The following is a 16,887-nucleotide window of genomic DNA, read 5'->3' as shown; positions in this document are numbered from 1 at the left end:
CATGAACAGTGTCTGGTGCCCAGCCTGATTACAGCCACGACACAACCATCAAAGCACTCAGTGATGTCCATCAATAGTGCTGCCCAAATTCTGTAAGATCCAGAGCAGCATGTGGATGAAGGTCTGTTCTGGTTGTCAGCTTAGTTGCTGACTGGGGTTAAACCACAACAAGGTCCGTGCCAGGAAACCTGCTCTCCCATGCACCCCACAGAGATATTATTGTTGCTGTTTCTCCCCAGCCCTGAGCATACACATTTGCCCCAGCCATTCTGCAGCAGAGGGCAGTGTTCACTAGAGAGGGGAGAGCATCGCATTCACATGGCAAGGTTTGAAAAGTGTTGCTAAGAGAATGGCTACTAGCCTAGGACACAGCATGCCTGGCCACAGCTGCTCACAACAGGTGTGACAAAGCACTTGATCAGCCTTTATAGTCCATGGACACATCTCCAGCAGGAGGTTCATCTTGAACCAGCCTCTGCAGTGCTCAGCTATCTTCTCAGGTCTACAGAGGAAGATGAGGGCAGTTGTTACAGGTAAGCTGAGACCCAAATCACTCCCTCCCAGTTATGTTTGTGCAAGGTGGGGTCTTAAGCTACAGGTCCAGACCCCAAATTGTTCACGCTGGCTCTAGCAAGGAGGGTGACAGCTGGTTCACCACATAGGAAAATTCAGGCCCAAGTTGAGACCGGGGGAGGAGATCACTCAAAGTTGAGCTCTGCCCTGACAGGCAAGATAGATGGAACTAGGTTAAGCCATCTGGCTCTTCTAAGTTGAGCCTAACCTCAAGCACAACTACCCAATGCAATGGGGCCATAGGTCTGTACCTGAATTTCCAACTGTACACACCATCCAGTGTCACTGTTACTAGACTGAGGTGTAACATGCCATGCAAATAATTACGGTAATGGTGGGATGATAGCAGAGAGTCTGCAAAAGAAACTGTTCCATATGAGAACCTGAAGGTTCGCAGTTGGCCCTTCACCCTGGGTCGTATCAACATAGGCATTCAGGATTTTCAAGCAGTTTGGAAAGCAAAAGGACTAGTCAGATTGTCTCGCCTCCCCTCCTCCGCCCCATGCAATAGCTGGTGGGTCAGAGAAACAGGGCAGGAGAGTCCAGAAACAGATAAATAGGACAGGAGCATTGGGAGACCAAGGTTTTAATTGACTTGAACAGCAAGAGCTCTAAAGTGGCCTAGGATTCTCCTGCATGGGTCAGAAACCAATGAACAGGACAGCTGCTGCCAGGAGGTCCCCACCAGCCTTCCACTCCACTCAGCCTCTTGGAAAGGAGAGGAGTTTGGAGGAAAAGCCTCTGGGCAGGAGGGAGGAAGGCAAGGTTAGGCAATGATCAGCGCAATCCATGTCCTCTGCTGGGTGCTAAGGGCTTCTGAGAGACAGATAGCACAGGCCAGGATGTGTACCCAAACCATGACCAAAATAATTAACAAATTTCACCCCAAATCATTGCTATCTGAGCAGATACATTTTTTCTTCTCAGTGGTATGAAAAGCTCCAGTCTATCAATGCCACCCAAAACCAGATCTCCAGTAGATCCCTCCCTTTCCAGTACAGATCTCCAAAGAAATGCCAAATTACCACCAGCAAACATGAAAAGCCACTGACTGTTTTTCAACTTGGCAGGCACAGGCTGACTGTAAAGCCACCACTGCCTTTGTGTCAACCAAAAAATACAATTCCCATCTACTCTTTTAAGACATAAGCATTAATGGCTCGGAAAGTGGCTGTGCAACCAGCACAGAAGTATAAGGGATAAGAATCTACACTGGATAAGATGCCACTAGCTCCAGAGATGCCAGCAGAGATCCTCCATCCACACGTTCACAGATAACACCAGTGTGTTCAGTGTGCCAGTATAGACACTCACTAACCCTACTAGAATTTACCCCACATTGGGAAGTGAACTACAGTCTTTCAGCATGTCCAACCACATCACAAGTACCGCCAGCAGGGGTAGGTGTGTACCACAGAGGTCCTACATGCCATTCCTGTCTTGCAAGTGTTGTTTCAGTGAGTTCAGGATTGTTTTAGCCTGGGGCTGGCCTTAGGCTGTGGGGACAACTGACAGGCAGTCCCAGTGACACAGGCCACTCAGCAGGTGGAAGGAGCAAGGCTTAGACTGAAACCAGTATGCTGAGAAAGAAATTTGGAAAAAAAAAAAACTCATTTCCTATGGCCCAGTTAAGTGATTTTCTTTTCATCACACTACACATGGAGAAATCATCCTTGAATTCCTTATGCTTTAGTGAGGAAGAATTCTGTCTTAAATCAGAGTTCCCATCACCCCTCAAAATTCTGTGTCCAAAGCAGAAGAAAAAAAATACTCCTTCAGTACCAGACAAATGTCACTCTTCCTCCAACAGCTTCCCAGCTGCAGGGAAGATCTGTAGTAGGAGGTGAAGGAAGCAGGGGCATGACTACCCTGCTTTTCAGAAGTGCACCCTGAGAGCTCAGGTGGCTCCAAGGAGCCATTGTCTTGGAAGCACATCTCAACCAGAAAATGGAAGAACGGTTTATTAAGCTTTTTTTTTTTTTTTTCTTTCCAAACTTACCATGTTGACTTCAGAGATCTGGTCAATGCTGGAGATATGGATGCTCATTCCCACTGTGACAGGGTTACCTGAAACACAAATGAACTGGGTTAGGACCGTATCCAAGTCCTCCTCCCTTATTTGCTATTAAAGAATTGCCTAGAAATTCATGGATATGATTTGAAGCAGCCTCACATTCCCCAAGTATGAATGATTTCCAAGTCACATGTGTTCAAATGATTAGAGAAGAGTAGATTTCTCTAACTCCCAGCCTTACAGACTCACCCCTAGGAGTAGTGCAGCCTAAGCTTGATTCTTTAATTCCTGGAAGTTAATTACCCCCTAGTTATACAATTATCTCTGGTTATTCCAAATAATGCCTTCAGAGACCATCAGTAGGCTCCCAGTGGGCTTGCATAAGGTGTTACTGATTGACCATACAAAGAACATAGCAATCAAGCCCATGCAACACATGGGCAGGAAAGATACTCCAGCTCACTCCTCCATCACTCTGTCAGCTTTGAGTGCTCAATCTGAAAACCCCAAGTGAATTTTAATACCCAAGATACCAGACAAGTACAGGAACCAGATCTATGAAGTGAGAAAGCAGCATTTGTATAGTGGCTTTTCAGAGCAGAGCAGCGCTTGGATTAGAGAACAGATTTCCCATTTTACCATGGGCATCAGGGCACATGTCACCCCACATCCTCTTGCCTGCAGCCACGGAGCTGTGGTAGACATCTCTGCATGGGATGTTTTGGGATGTTCCCAATTTTCTGGGAAATTCAGATATGCCCTTACCCAGTGACAAAGCTACCCTCACGCCGCAGTAAGTGCCACTGACTGCAGCATGCAAGATGAGCTTGTGAAGAAGCACCATACGAGGGCAGTCACAGCCAGACCTATTGCCCTCTCTTGCCCAAGCGCAACAAGAGCTGTATTACCACTTCCGGCAAACCTGTAGAGTCAGGGCAGAAACCAGCCATTTCAAGCCAGTTCTTCCAGATGTGTGGGCATCCCAGCTAGATCCAGACTCATAGCCAGTTCTACCTAAGCCCGTCTGACTAGCAGCTCCCACAGCCAGGCAACAGGACAGCCCTTTCAGTGGGATTTAAGCCACATAAAACAATTTGCAGAGAGATACACATCCACTACCAAAACTAGCAAAAAACCTCTTGTAGCTTGTGATGGGGTTTCTGAGTGCTACCGCTCTCCTGTCATCCCCACAGCCCCAAAGCCAGAGCACAAACCCAATCCCACCGCAAGCAAAGCCCCTCTTCTTGCACATGCAAGGTGGAAAATGATTCCTTGCAATGCAGTACTAGAAAGGCAATGGCAAGCAGTTATGCCACTCAAGGTATTAACTCTTCCATGGACTCATTAGTAGATTTAAGTGCTGAAATATTTACAGATAATCATGAAATGGCTTAGAAAGTAATTAGGAGATTGGGGGAGAGGGGAGAACCACACAACTGGAAATGAAGTGATTTTTTAATTATGTGTTACCAGAAGTAGGGAAGTAGTGTCATTAGGGCTGCCTTGTGATTGGGTATACTGTTAACCGAGACCCTCTGCTGCAAATTAAGCGGCATTATCCTTTAATGGAATATGAACAACACTGAAAACATCAGAATCAACAACTGTAATTAGGCCCTGCTATGCAAATCTCCTTAAAGAGGCAGTGCTCTTCTCCAGCACTCCTGGCGTGCTGTCAGGGGTGCCGGAGGCAGGGGTGCTCAGGAGACCTTGCAGAGCCTCTGAAAATCCCTACACAGGCACAATCCTAGCCACATCTTTGCTGTACTGCTGTGTTCATCTTTCACAAGGGAACCAGGTGGGAAAATAACCAAGATTCACTCCTGGGAGAGCCAATTCTCCTGCACCCTGCCTTGCGCCAGAGGCTGAGAGTGGCACAGGAAAGCTTTTAAGGAAGTCTCACTTTGGTAGTTTGTCTTTTTTTCTGAAATCAGAGCCTTGTGATAGAAGCCATAGCAGGAGGAGGAAGTCACCACTGCCCTGAGGATCTTACAGACTAATTGGTTACAGGAGGAAAGACGGGGCCATGCGCAGGGCTGCAGCAGAGCTGGGGAGAAGCCAGCTCCCAACTCCTGAGCCTTTCTGCCATGCAGTGTTGTTTCCTTTAAGAGCTGCCCTACTGCCTGCTTTGCTTCCAGTCTGTCACCACCGTTACTTGTGTCACTGTGGTTATGTGTCCCCTCCTTCCTCAGTGCAAAAAATGGTTCTCCCCCCCACACCCCCCGCTGTGTAGGAGACCCACTGAAACCAGCAGGCTGGGTGGTTAGAGCAGAGGAGCACTGACAGTGGTGATATACAAATATTTGTCAAATACAGAGTCTATCCAATCTAATCTATCTGTCTAGACATTTGTGCTGTGTTCATCACCATGGTATCTGAACGCCTGAGGTCATGCAGTGACTCAGTGTCAGAGCCGTGGATAAGATCCAGACCTCCCAACTCCCGGCTCCTCCCGATGCTGGAGTGGAGATCAGCCACACTGCTCCCTGTTAGCCTGGGCTTGGCTGCACCCAGCTCCCGTGCGCAGTCAGCAATGTTCCTCTTCGCCACTCTGGGCACTGCCAAGGCCTCTACACCCCATCTATCACAGCAAGTGGGAGGCTCCACTGCCCGCTTGCAACCCCTGAGGTGTGTGCCCATCAGTCCACAGGCAGAAGCATGTGATTGTCATACAAACACTCCGAAGATGAAGGTATGCAAAGTCCTACCTTTACTAGACCTACTCTTAGCTTGATTACAGGAAAGCCATTTCACCTTCTCCATCCCTGTTGTGAAGACTGGCTCACAATCTCCTCAGGACAGGGATGCAAGAGCATGTACACAGCCAACAGAAAAAGCATGCCCTACCTCTTACTGCAGCCCAACGTAAAACTAGATCGGCTGGTGTCCAACATTCAGGCTGTAAGTAGTACACAAAATAAACAAAGGACATCAATTCTGCCAGTGTTAATAGCTTCAGGCAAAAGGGATACAAAAGTAGGGTATTTAAAATATGAGATAATGTCATCTGTAAATTTGTCCAAAAAGGCGGTACTCTGCATTTGTGGATCTGAGACAAGGCAAAAGAAGCAAACCTGATATTAAAGGTCCATGCTTTTATCTGTGCCTTGCCAATGGGTGCAAAAAACTAGACCTTCTCCCCTTAAAGAAAAAGCTTATACTTAGAAAAGATTTGCAGGCAAGATCACAAGTGAGGGAGTGTGAGAAATTCTGCCACTTTCACCAGTGAACAGCACCCTCACACGTCCCCGTTTCTCACCACCACTGGAGAAATCACCAACATTTTGTCCTGAAAGTAGTTTGATGCCTGTGAAAAATGTACTCGGGAAGTTGGAAGGGAAGCAGACAAAAGAGTTATAAAAAAACCTGTCCTTTTTCTGCAAGTGATACTTGTCAAATATAAAAACAGTCAAGGTAGAGAACAAGTTGTGCTAATCTGCAACATTTTCCCAGCAATCAGTTATTACTTTCACATTTTATTTTATAACGCTTAAGAGCCCCAGAACCTAGAGTCATGTTGCTACAGAAGTAATTCCTATGGCATGACTGCAGAGGAAAAGTTGTGTTTCCAAGCCTGTGTCTACCTGCACTACAACCAGAGGTGATGGCAGCCTGGATCAGGACATCTCTTCCAGATCTCAGCCTGGTACCTCAGCTGCAGAGAGCAGCAAAGACAATAGCACAAAATTCAGTGTAACAGGTCTCCAGACAGTGGATGTTTACTTGGGCAAGGGCCCTGTACTAAGGTCCAAGCTGCCCTCTCTTCACTCCTACCCAAGAAATTTAGACTAGAGCAAGCCTGGGTTTCTCTGCCATCAGATCTCTGACTGCGATACAGACACAGCCAAAAAGACTCAAAAACAGTGGCTAGACAAACAGAGCTTACTTTATCATCCACTGAAGCCACACCATTTTTATGAACTACAGCCAATGCTTTGAGGAGTCTGCTTCATGCATTTCTGACCACGTGAACCTGGCAATGCTGGCAGAGCCAAGGCTTGCGGTTGCTAAGGGACAGGCATCAGCCTCAAACCTACCCTTTAGCCTAAACTACAGGAACAAAGGCACTAACAGGGACCTTGGGAGATTGCACAGCCCATATCTTTCATGGAAGCAGATCAGAGTTTCTTTAAACCACCAGTGTCAGAAAATCCACAGCTCCCCTGGACAATCTCTTCCTGCATTTCACTGCACTGAAGGCTTTTCCTAAATATCCAAACTAAACCTTCTCTGCAGTGTAAATGTAGTTTTGTCTCATCATTTCCCCCCAACGACAGTGAAAGAATAAATCAATCATCCTTCCTTAACAACAGCTTTCATGTACTGAGAAACAGACATCCCTCTCCCTCCCCCACCAATACTGTCTTGCCTAGATTAAATGCACCTGATTTCTTCAACCTCTCTTCAGAGGTCATGTTTTCTAAAGCTCTGACAATTAGTGCTGCTCTCCTCTGGCCTTTTGCCAATTTGTCTACATCTCTATTTTAAAAGTATGGTATCCAGAAACCAGCCACTGAAGCAAAGATGACATGTCACCAGTACAGAGAAAAGAAAAAGCAACCTCCCATGTACAGCATTCGCATAAAACCACAGAAGCTTCTCCAAACCCACTGCACCCATCCTGGGAGCTGCTCACTTTGTGTAGGAGGTTAGAGATGTTAAAGGGGCAGCCTAGCTCTTGCCATTAGAGTGCATCACGCATGCAGCAAGAGGGAGTAGAGCACTGTCTCTTTTGGACAAGAGGAAAGATTATTCAAGACAGCTTTGTGCATGAGCCCCAGCGTTCCCTGCTTGCACCCTGCCTGTGGCTACACCAGTCTCTGAGATCCCTGAAGCAGCAGGAAAGCTGCTTTAAGGTCTTCTACTGAGTAAAAAAAGCCAACCAGAGAAAATTAGAGGCTTCAGCCACTAAACCTACGTATAGAACAGGTCTGTGCCTTACCCTGCAATGGTGAATACCCACAGGCATATGACTCTGTCCATGCAAAACCCTGCTTCTCATCACCAGCTCTCCAGAAGCCAGAGAACGGCAGTGGCACTAGAGCCCAGAAACAGCAAGTCCCAGACAAGGTTGCCCTGCACTGGCTGGCAGAACTTTTTCTGCAAATGCAGGGTAATCCAGGCAGGCATGGAGGGCAAGGTTTGCTGATATATGTAGCTACAGGACTGCAGTGCCTTAGTTGCATTTTCAATGACCCCCACACCAAACAGGATGAGCAGTTAGGATATTCTCAGGCTTGCCAATGACATGACCAGCACACAGACTGTAATTTCACTTCCAGAACTTCTCCCTTCAGTCTCATCCCCGCTTTCCTGAACAAGGGAGAACTGTTCAGTATCTACTTGCTCTTTCTGCAGAAAATGGTTTGCCCAAGCCGCTGCCTCTGCTTTGTTCACAGCACTCAACCTCAGGGCACTCTGGCTTTATGTTTACAGCTTAAAACCACGACCCACGTCACTGCTACGTGCAGCGATGAGTTGGTTATACAAGGGCTGACAGTCATGGTTAGTTAGGAGGCAAGAGCTCCCAGGTAATCAGAGGTGCAGAAGGTAGCACATTCAGCACGAGGCTTGTTACTAGCTGAGGAGCTGCTGGCTCGATGCAACCATACGTTCTCTTAAGAAATCCCACTCTGTCCCTCCCAAAACAGATACCCTTGTATAATTTTCAGCTGATGGACTAATTAGTTCTGGGCCATAGTTTTTTAAACCCACCCAAAAAATAACTCAGAGGCCAGTCTACTGTCAGGACACTCAAATTCACTGTGGAGGAGTCTATACCTACACCGCAGGACAGGGAGAATGGAAATGCTCCTGGATTTTCACCATATAGGAGGATTGTAAGAGGAGTTCACAAATTGCTATCTGCATAATAGCTGTACTCACAGATCTCAAGACTGAGGCTCTGCTGCAGCAGTTAATGGGAGAACGTCTAAAAGATTCCAACCCAGCAGGCCACACAAGCCAAATCAAAAAGAAGCTTATCAACACTAATTTTCCTCTTCCTTTCCTTTTTTTTAGCTTAGGTATAGCATCAAGCACAAACTCTGTAAGTGTTAACATTGCTTGAGGAGCGAGAAAAGTTGACCATGTATCATGAAAGCAGAAATGTTTTGGGAATCACTTTCATCCAGCATCTCTGATTTGCATTGACATCAGCAGGGTCTTTTAAGAACCTACTTAAACTTTTCCAATAAAATCCAGGTTTAAATACCCATTAAACTCTGCAACTCTTTTTGCACTTGGTTTTTTACTCTTATTTCCATGACCTCTCCCCCACCCACAGCTGATGCTGTGCACTAAGCTTGCCAGGCTCAGCAGAACAGCCAGGAACATCAAACACATTCAGAGGGCGATATCAAAGCTCTCCCCCTACCCTTAGCAGGTCACTCCATGACATCCGTTGGATCTAGAAGAGCAAAGCATACCATGACATTACGCTTTTGGCCACTGTTATACATTACCAGAAAGAGAGATGGTCTCATGTCAAGTCACCAAATATGACGTATTGCCTTCTTGTCTGTGGGAGAACAGGGAGTATGAGGGACTTGCTGCTGCTGAGGAATCTCCTCCACATGAAGTAAGCATGGTATTTTGGAGCTGAAATACAGGGCCCTGGTCTCCAGAATATCGGGGGCTGTCAATGCCTGCTACTTCCCCATGGATTCATTGTTCTGCAGTGGCAGGAGGGGTATCTACCACCACTAATTCTGATGGAGATTGCAGTTGGTCACCAAGTAGGTTTGGCAGAAAACAGTTTCTTCTGCCTGACAGGTTTCCTGCATTTTGCCATAATTCTTTAGGGAGTGCTTGGCACTTTTTAAGCCGCTGCGCCTGCGCACAGAACAAGATTGTGCCTAACCTTGCTAGGCTTTCCATCCATCCACATCAGACCAGACACAGCATCACCCTGTGCAAGGAGGCTAACAAGGATTTCCAGCCTGCACTGTTCTGCTCTCCTGGCAGCCTGGCTTTTCACCTCATCCGTCAGATGACTGAGTTTGCACTATTCATTTAAGAATGGGGAATACTAGGGACTTCCCAAGAGAAATGAAAAGTTAGAGCAAGCTCTTACCAAGATGGTGATATCAAGGACAGCACACATGTTTTATGGAACATCTAAGGGAGGGTACAACCATAGCATAGCTCTTGAGTGGACTTTTGGAATATCCAAACACTGAACAAACCAAGGGCTTCAGTAAGAGACAGACTTTCCTCCAAGCAAGCAATGAGGCCAATTCTCCAGCAAGGAGCCAGGAGACATAGCACTTGCAGAGTAGGCAGAACTGACCACTCAAGTACTGCTATCCTGTGATGCTCTTTGCAAACACACAGGTCAACCTTGATAATGGCAGCCACATTTCCAGCATGTTGTCAAATGAAGCTGTCCCTGTAGATCTGAATAGATACAGAGCATTTTCTCAAGCAAGCTGTGCCTGCTCATGAGCCAGTGCTGAGGGATCCTTTTGGAGGAACAATGCTTTCGCAATGCAGATGTAGCACTCATTCTGTGACTATTCTAGGGAAAGCGGAGAGCTAAGGAGCACAATCTGTGAGGCACAGTGGATTACCTAATCTATCTCATGGGTATTTTTAATGGATTAGTAGGTATTAGAGTGGGATATTGCAAATATCCCATGGAAATTTGGAAGTGAGAGAGAACAATCAACTGGCTGCAAAAACAGTGTAAAGGTTGTCCCAGAGGTATTGAAGGATTACAGAGGAAGCTAAATCAAGGTTGATTTTAAAAGATGTTGGTAGACAGCTACCCAAGCTGAATAAAAACAAGGTCTCAAATGTACAGGCTTAAAAATGGAACAAGAGAGTAGACACCAAGCCTTACAGCATCTGTAACACTGGTGGACTCAGTTCAGCAAAGCACCTGTACACACACACAGGGCTTTCAGCTTCAAGAAAAATCACTGACTACTCAGAATACCATCTGTTCTTGGGAGAGGCCTAGGTCAATATTCAGGAGACAGATTTTTAAAGCTGTTTCATCCTCAGTGATGCAGATAGTCTTCCAAAGCCTTCCGTATGCATATCTCTTGCCTGGGTGATGCACGCTTGGTAAGGTCACAGCAAAGTGAGGGGAAAATAAGTTCCCATGTTTGCCAAACTGCATATTTGCTCTCATCTACAGAGAGAACAACTGCTTCACCTTACCGACCTGATCATTATCAACCTGGCACCACTAGTGGGTCCCAAGCATTCAACTCTTTAAGAGCAACTTTACCAAGAGCACCAATTCCCAACTACCATCCATCCCTTGAAGTAGGCAATGCCCAGCTCAGACCACAGTCAGTTTACTTTGCAGGGCTGCCACAGCCGTCAGTTTCTTTGTCAGAGCAGGGTGGCTGCAGAAGGCAGATCCAGATCTGACCATCAGAAGATGAAGGCAGTGCCCTGACCTCCTGGTGCACTGTGCTGCTAGAGCAAGGCTTGGTCACCTGCCCTCCCCTTCCAGGGACATTTCTCCCTGTGTCCTCCAGGGCATAGACCAGCTCCGTGGCTTTGCAGTATGCAGGGCACATACTTTGTGTTTTGCTTTTACATCCCTCTCTGCAGAGCTGGGCACTATGAAACATTGCATTTCCCTGTGGTTACGCTGAGCTAACCCTGCGAAAAGCAGAGACACTGAGCATCCCAGATCCCTTCAGCTCTTACTCTCCACCAAGAGTAGTAGCAGAAGGCAACAGGGCTTCCCGAGCAAGCATATATTGTAGACTGACAGCAGATCAGCACAAGCCAGGCATTTTTTCCCTAGCAGCAATGTGAAGCATCAGACCCACACTGATCAGCCACCCCCACATTTCTCCACCTGAGAAGACTTCCCTCCTACCTCTGTCAGGATCCTGGCAGGCAAGTGCATCTCCCCTGTGGGCCCTGCCAGTGCAGCCATGGGGCACAGTTCTGCCTGCCTGGGAAGCTATGGGGGAATTGGGAGTAGTTCAGCCCTTTTGCTTTTACTCAGGCCCTCAGAGCTCATGTTTGCTCCATCTCCTCACAGCCAGCCCGAGCACTTGTCTGCACTCCCAGAGCCACCGCTCTCCCAGCTCAGGCAGGCTCAGAAGCCTTTGGCACCCTGCTGCTCCTCATTTCTTAGCTCACCGTCTGTTATCCTGCTTTTTAAGAGGGCAGATCTTCAGAAAGGATTGCACACAGACACTAAGTATTATTTTGAACCCCATAGGTAAATGTCCAAAAGGGAGCAGGGTATTTAATCATGTACCTACAGCTTTCCACCAGAGCACACTCACTACAAGCCTCAGCGCAGGCAGCTGCCCCCTCCTGCCTCATCTACAGCTCACCAGGTTAGTCTCAGAGCAGACCCACTCTCAGGGCTCCCTCACAGCCTGGAAAACACTCTTTACAACTCAGAATGCTAGATTCCTGCACAAGCTCTGGTGCTACAAGGTCCATAAATGCACATAGATTTTTAAGCAGGATTAGGGCTGAATCCCTAGTGCTGGGACCCCCACAGCACCATGACACTCCTTGCAGCAGCCCAGGAGGTAGGAGTGCAGCAAACTACCTGGAGAAACCACAGCACCATCCTCCTACCCACAGCCAAACAGCTCCTAATAGCAGGGGTAGTGCTATATGTAGGACATCCCATCCATCCCACCTCACCTCACCTCATCCCATCCCATCCCTGCACTTGCTGGCAACTGACACAGGATCTGACCACCCGACTCCCTCCCTCCACAGGATCCTCCACCCCCCTCAGGTGGGGCTGCCAGGGTGGCAAGCAGGTGAGGCCATTTAGCAATATTTCCTGCATACCAGCTGTGGAACTTTCTCCGATGTTGCCCATCAGTCTGTCTCACTTCTCATCTGCCCACTCAGGGCACAAAGGTCCTGACCCACCTTTTCAGTGCTGGGCTTTTCTGGCACATTACCAATAAATGTCTGCTATATGGAGGAGCCTCTCTTATGTGCGCTGGAAATACCATCCCCCAAACAACTGCAGACCTGGCCAGTACTTGAGTATGTGACCTTTCTGGGAAAACGCTCTCACACATTACCAAATCCTGAGCCATCTAATCCCCTTAGCTGAAAATGAGCCGAACCAAATTAATTTAAATGGGTTAACACAAGCTTCTCTGTTCATATCAAATTCATTACTCTGTCTTGGAAGTATTTGTTACAACAACAAAATATCTGGACTTGTCATTTTTATCAAAGTGACAACAAGGAGGTGTTTTCCTTTTTTTCCCCGTTTTCAATTTTTAATGAGTTAGTCACACCTCCTCATCACTGTTTATGGACTCTTGTCTTTAAAGGATACCACAGCATCTAACTCCTGGATTTAATCCAGTCGGACATGTACAGCATGCGGGGAAAAAAGAAAAGAAACAAGATGACCAGGTCAGGACATGCCAAACTTGCACAAATATTGAAATCAGGGCTGGGACATCCAGGAGCAGCAGGGGACAGCCCTGCTGTGGCCCCCTTGCCATATCTCCATGAGATGATTTTTTGACGGTGCTGGACATGGTCCTTCATCCCCCAACACAGCCCAAAGTCAATGGCTGGGGTCTCCAAGGGACAGAAGGTCACTTGTTTCTTGTTACTTCTGTCAAGTCCTTTGTGGAGATACAGCCCTTTCCCAGTGCCCACCTTATCCTTCCTGATAGAGCTTGCTATTAGGGCTTTTGTTAATGCTGACTTCAGATGCCTATCACCACCACCTCCCCATACCGCACACCCGGTCCTTTCCTTACCCTGTGAAGGGCACGTGGCCCTTTGGCTCAGCTCAGAGGCAGAGCTTTGGGGTCGCACGGTGCCCAAGGCTTATGCTCAGTGACAGTCAGGACAATTTACAGTGCAAGTATTGAAAAAAAGGAGTGAGTCAGGCCTGAAAATATCATGACATTCACATTAAAATCATGAGTCTGAGTTAGAAATCATGAGAAGCAAAGCACACACACAAACAAGCCTCCCCCTTTCCAAATGTTATACATGGGATTACATGTTTTCATCTCCCAGTTTCTGAGTCTGTTGGATATGCCTTGTTCAGGTTGTTCTGCTTTTTCTCCACAGTCTCAAGACAGAGAAAATCTTACAAAATTCAGTGATGACTGAGAATTGCAAGAGTTTTGTAGGAAGAAGAATTCAAGTTTGTAAGTTGGTCACTATTGAAAGATTGACCCCTGTACTGGTGTTTCCATCATTTCAGTAATGATCAATTTGCAAAAGTGTCCTGGAAATTCAGCAGGACAAAAGTTACCAGGTTACCTTTTACCTAAGCACCTCTTATTAAGAGATAGAACTAACTGCCATTTCTTCACCAAAATAATTGCTTTCACTCAGGATGCATGGATGAGTGAATCTTGCAGAGCTTTTACATATATATTCATCTCCAGCAATTCATCAACATAATAATCACGCATTATTAACTTGAGTACTCATCAAATTTTTTTCTCTAGCTTCAAATACTAGCAAGGAGCTAGTGTGCAATAGGGAAGAAAAACATGTAGGGGAACTTGTGATGAATGTTCTATTTTTGCTATGAAAGGAGGATAAGAAGAAAAATTCAGCTCATAGCCTACCCTCTCCCTCACTTCCAAAAATTTCCTCCCAGGCTGAGACCCTTCCCCGGAGGCCAGCAGACTGGGCTTTCCTGCAGACCCGTAACCCGGGTGGCCTCCTCTCCTGGTGTGACAGCCTCTGATGTTACACCCAGAGCTTTGCCACCTGCAATGGGCAACGCCCTTCTTTATGCATTCCCTGTTGAACTGCCCGGTGCAGCCCCCGAACCTGGCCTTTCCCATGGCACAAGTTTCCTCCAACCTGGAGGAGTCACCTGCTGTGGTCTCACTAATGCAATGCTCCTTAAAGAAAGAAGCCTGCAGGTAGATTGTCTTGCTGTGGCCAATGTGTAAGAGAAGAGCAAGAAGAACAGGAAGCTCCCTGGTAGCTGAGAAGATGTGTTTGGAAAGACCTCCTGATCAGAAAACCCATCCTGGTTCTGCGGCGCAGCTGCTGTTATGACCTGTGGAAGAGGAAGGGGCAGTTTGGTGTTCTCACATCTCAGCTGACTGATGAGCCTTGGTCCCAAATGCAAGCACGGGATGATAAACTGTCATAGGAACCAAGTAAGGCATACTACTTCTGGGTCATTGCTCTTGGTAGGGGTTGGTCTGTGTAGTAGACAAAAGTCTGCCATAGCTTTTAGTGGCTGAAATGACCCTGCAGGTTCAGAGAGCAGAGTCTCGCACTGGGACAGGGAAGGCTCTGGTGTCCCTTCTTGCTGACAGCCCATGGTGAGATTCATTACAGAAGCACAAGAAAAGTGAAGGCTGGAACTAGTGCAATAGCGAGGACACCCTTCCCACTTTTTCTACTATAAGACATGATCATACATAGTGAATATATTATCTGCCATGTATAATTTTTTTAAATATTCAGTCAATGATCAAATTTTCAAAATTTCAGTTTTTCTGAAAAGGACGGTGAGGAATGCCCTCCTGCTCCATCCACCAGAAAGGGAACTATTTGTGAACAAAATTAATGCCCATTGCACTTAAGAGCCTTTCCTATGGTTATACCCTTTCCATTTCTCTGCGGCAAGAAGTGAGCCCACCTGCCTGTTCCCTTTGGGGATTTCACACGCTACCGCAGTCGAAGGAAAGGTCATAGTTTGGTGACCAAGCAGTGGACCAGACCACTGAAGCTGCTCAGGTCTGTTCTCATGAATAAAGAGCAATAGCAGGAAGCAGAACTTCCGAGTGCTATTCCTTGCGCTGCCATGCGTTTCTGTGTCATGCCCAACAAGATGCCCCCTCTTGGTGTCCCCTAGATGTAAAATGGACCTAGCGGTGGCCCATCATCCCACAGGTAGTGGGGAAGATTTGTTAGTCAGTGTTTGTACAGCACAGGAGCCTTGCTGCTATCTGTCACACAGAGCCTGTAATACTACCTGAGAACAAATTATATTCGTGCATAATCAAAATCACATCCAGCTCAGCCCTGATTTGAGAATCCTTTTTGGCTGGTGATGATGTCCAGAGCAGAAAGAGCACAGCTTGATTTCCAGAGCCCAGGCTGAGCTGGCAGAGCTGGCAGGTAGAAATATCTTGTTTTGACTGGTAAACTGAGCAAGTTTGACATGGAAACCACTGAGGGAGAATAAATATGGAACAACAAGATGTAATTTTTATAGAGGTTCTTTTCCAACTATAACTGTACTCAGAGCCATCCCAGACTTGAACTAAGAGGTCCTGAGGTCTGAGGAGGGAAATTCAAGCCATGGTAGGTTTGGCTGAGGCTCACCCCTGTCACAAGCACAGACATCTATTAGTGCACTATTACTTAACAGCACTATTCCTGCAGGACTGCAAAGAGCAGGAGAAATAGGAAGGGGAGGGGGGAAAGATCAGAGAAGAAAAAGAGTTTTTAGCTCTGACACGAAACCAAGGATATATGCCAAAACCAGAAGAATAGCCTATAGGAACCGCATGATCAGTGTTCCCCAAACCAGCCTGAAATTCATACCTGCTCAAAGCAAACAGTGGTGCTCCTACAGCCTGGGAGGAAGGGCTGACTGAGAAGAGCTCTGTTTCTTTCCATTTAATGGGAACAGGATCAATCACTGGATCTCCAGAATACCTATTTGACCAATCTGTTCATGCTATAGGGCTCCACGTCCATTTCTCTTTCTCACATATGTGATGTGAATTCCTTTAATGGGCTTTATGCCATCATTAAGCACATCATTTGTCTTGTCCATGTTTCTAGTCATGTTGTAACAAGTGCATGATATTTCACATGAAATATCAAGATATAAATAGACACTTAACAAATCCCACCAAGGGCTATCTGCAAGAATGGATCTTACAGACTTCCGCACCAAATGCTGTCACTACCGCTGAAGAACCATCTTACATGAGTTCAGCCTGACACTTTAGTAGCCTCCAACTTTTTTTCTTTGAATCAGACATAGGTGAGAAAAGTGACATGCACATGCAGACTGTCTTTCATGTAGCAGCAAAATTACAACATATTCCTTGGCTTTTATATTTCATGCTCGGTAGGTTAAAAATATTTTCTGCCTATATGGGATATTGGGAGTCTTAGGCAATGAACAATGCAGATATGTAAAGCCGCTCTGATGAACAGCTCTAGGGCTGTGGGAATATATTTTGAGTAATCAAAAGGACTTGTACTAATGGGTTTTACACTCTTTTTACATTTTGCTTTCAGTGGCAGTCCCTCGAAGGCAAGTTTACCAGCAGGAATAATCTCAGAAATGGTGAGTGTTATGTAGATGTTAGTCAAGGAGGAAGATGGGTCCA

The 16,887-nt window shown here is 46.6% G+C and overlaps 1 protein-coding gene across 2 annotated transcripts in view; it reads right to left on the bottom strand.

The window, feature by feature from the left end:
* Window positions 1-16,887, bottom strand: part of LOC127019613 (gamma-aminobutyric acid receptor subunit beta-4) — a 74,731-nt gene that overhangs the window by 44,758 nt on the left and 13,086 nt on the right. For both annotated transcript variants that reach the window (XM_050901750.1, XM_050901752.1), the window contains exon 3: window positions 2,573-2,640. In XM_050901750.1, the coding sequence (XP_050757707.1) occupies window positions 2,573-2,640 (68 nt within the window). The remainder of the gene's footprint in view (window positions 1-2,572; window positions 2,641-16,887) is intronic.

Source organism: Gymnogyps californianus, chromosome 9 (assembly GCF_018139145.2).
Source record: "Gymnogyps californianus isolate 813 chromosome 9, ASM1813914v2, whole genome shotgun sequence".
Taxonomy (NCBI): Eukaryota; Metazoa; Chordata; class Aves; order Accipitriformes; family Cathartidae; genus Gymnogyps; species Gymnogyps californianus.
The sequence above is the reverse complement of the archived record's forward strand: the minus strand, read 5'-3'. Positions and strand labels throughout refer to the sequence as shown.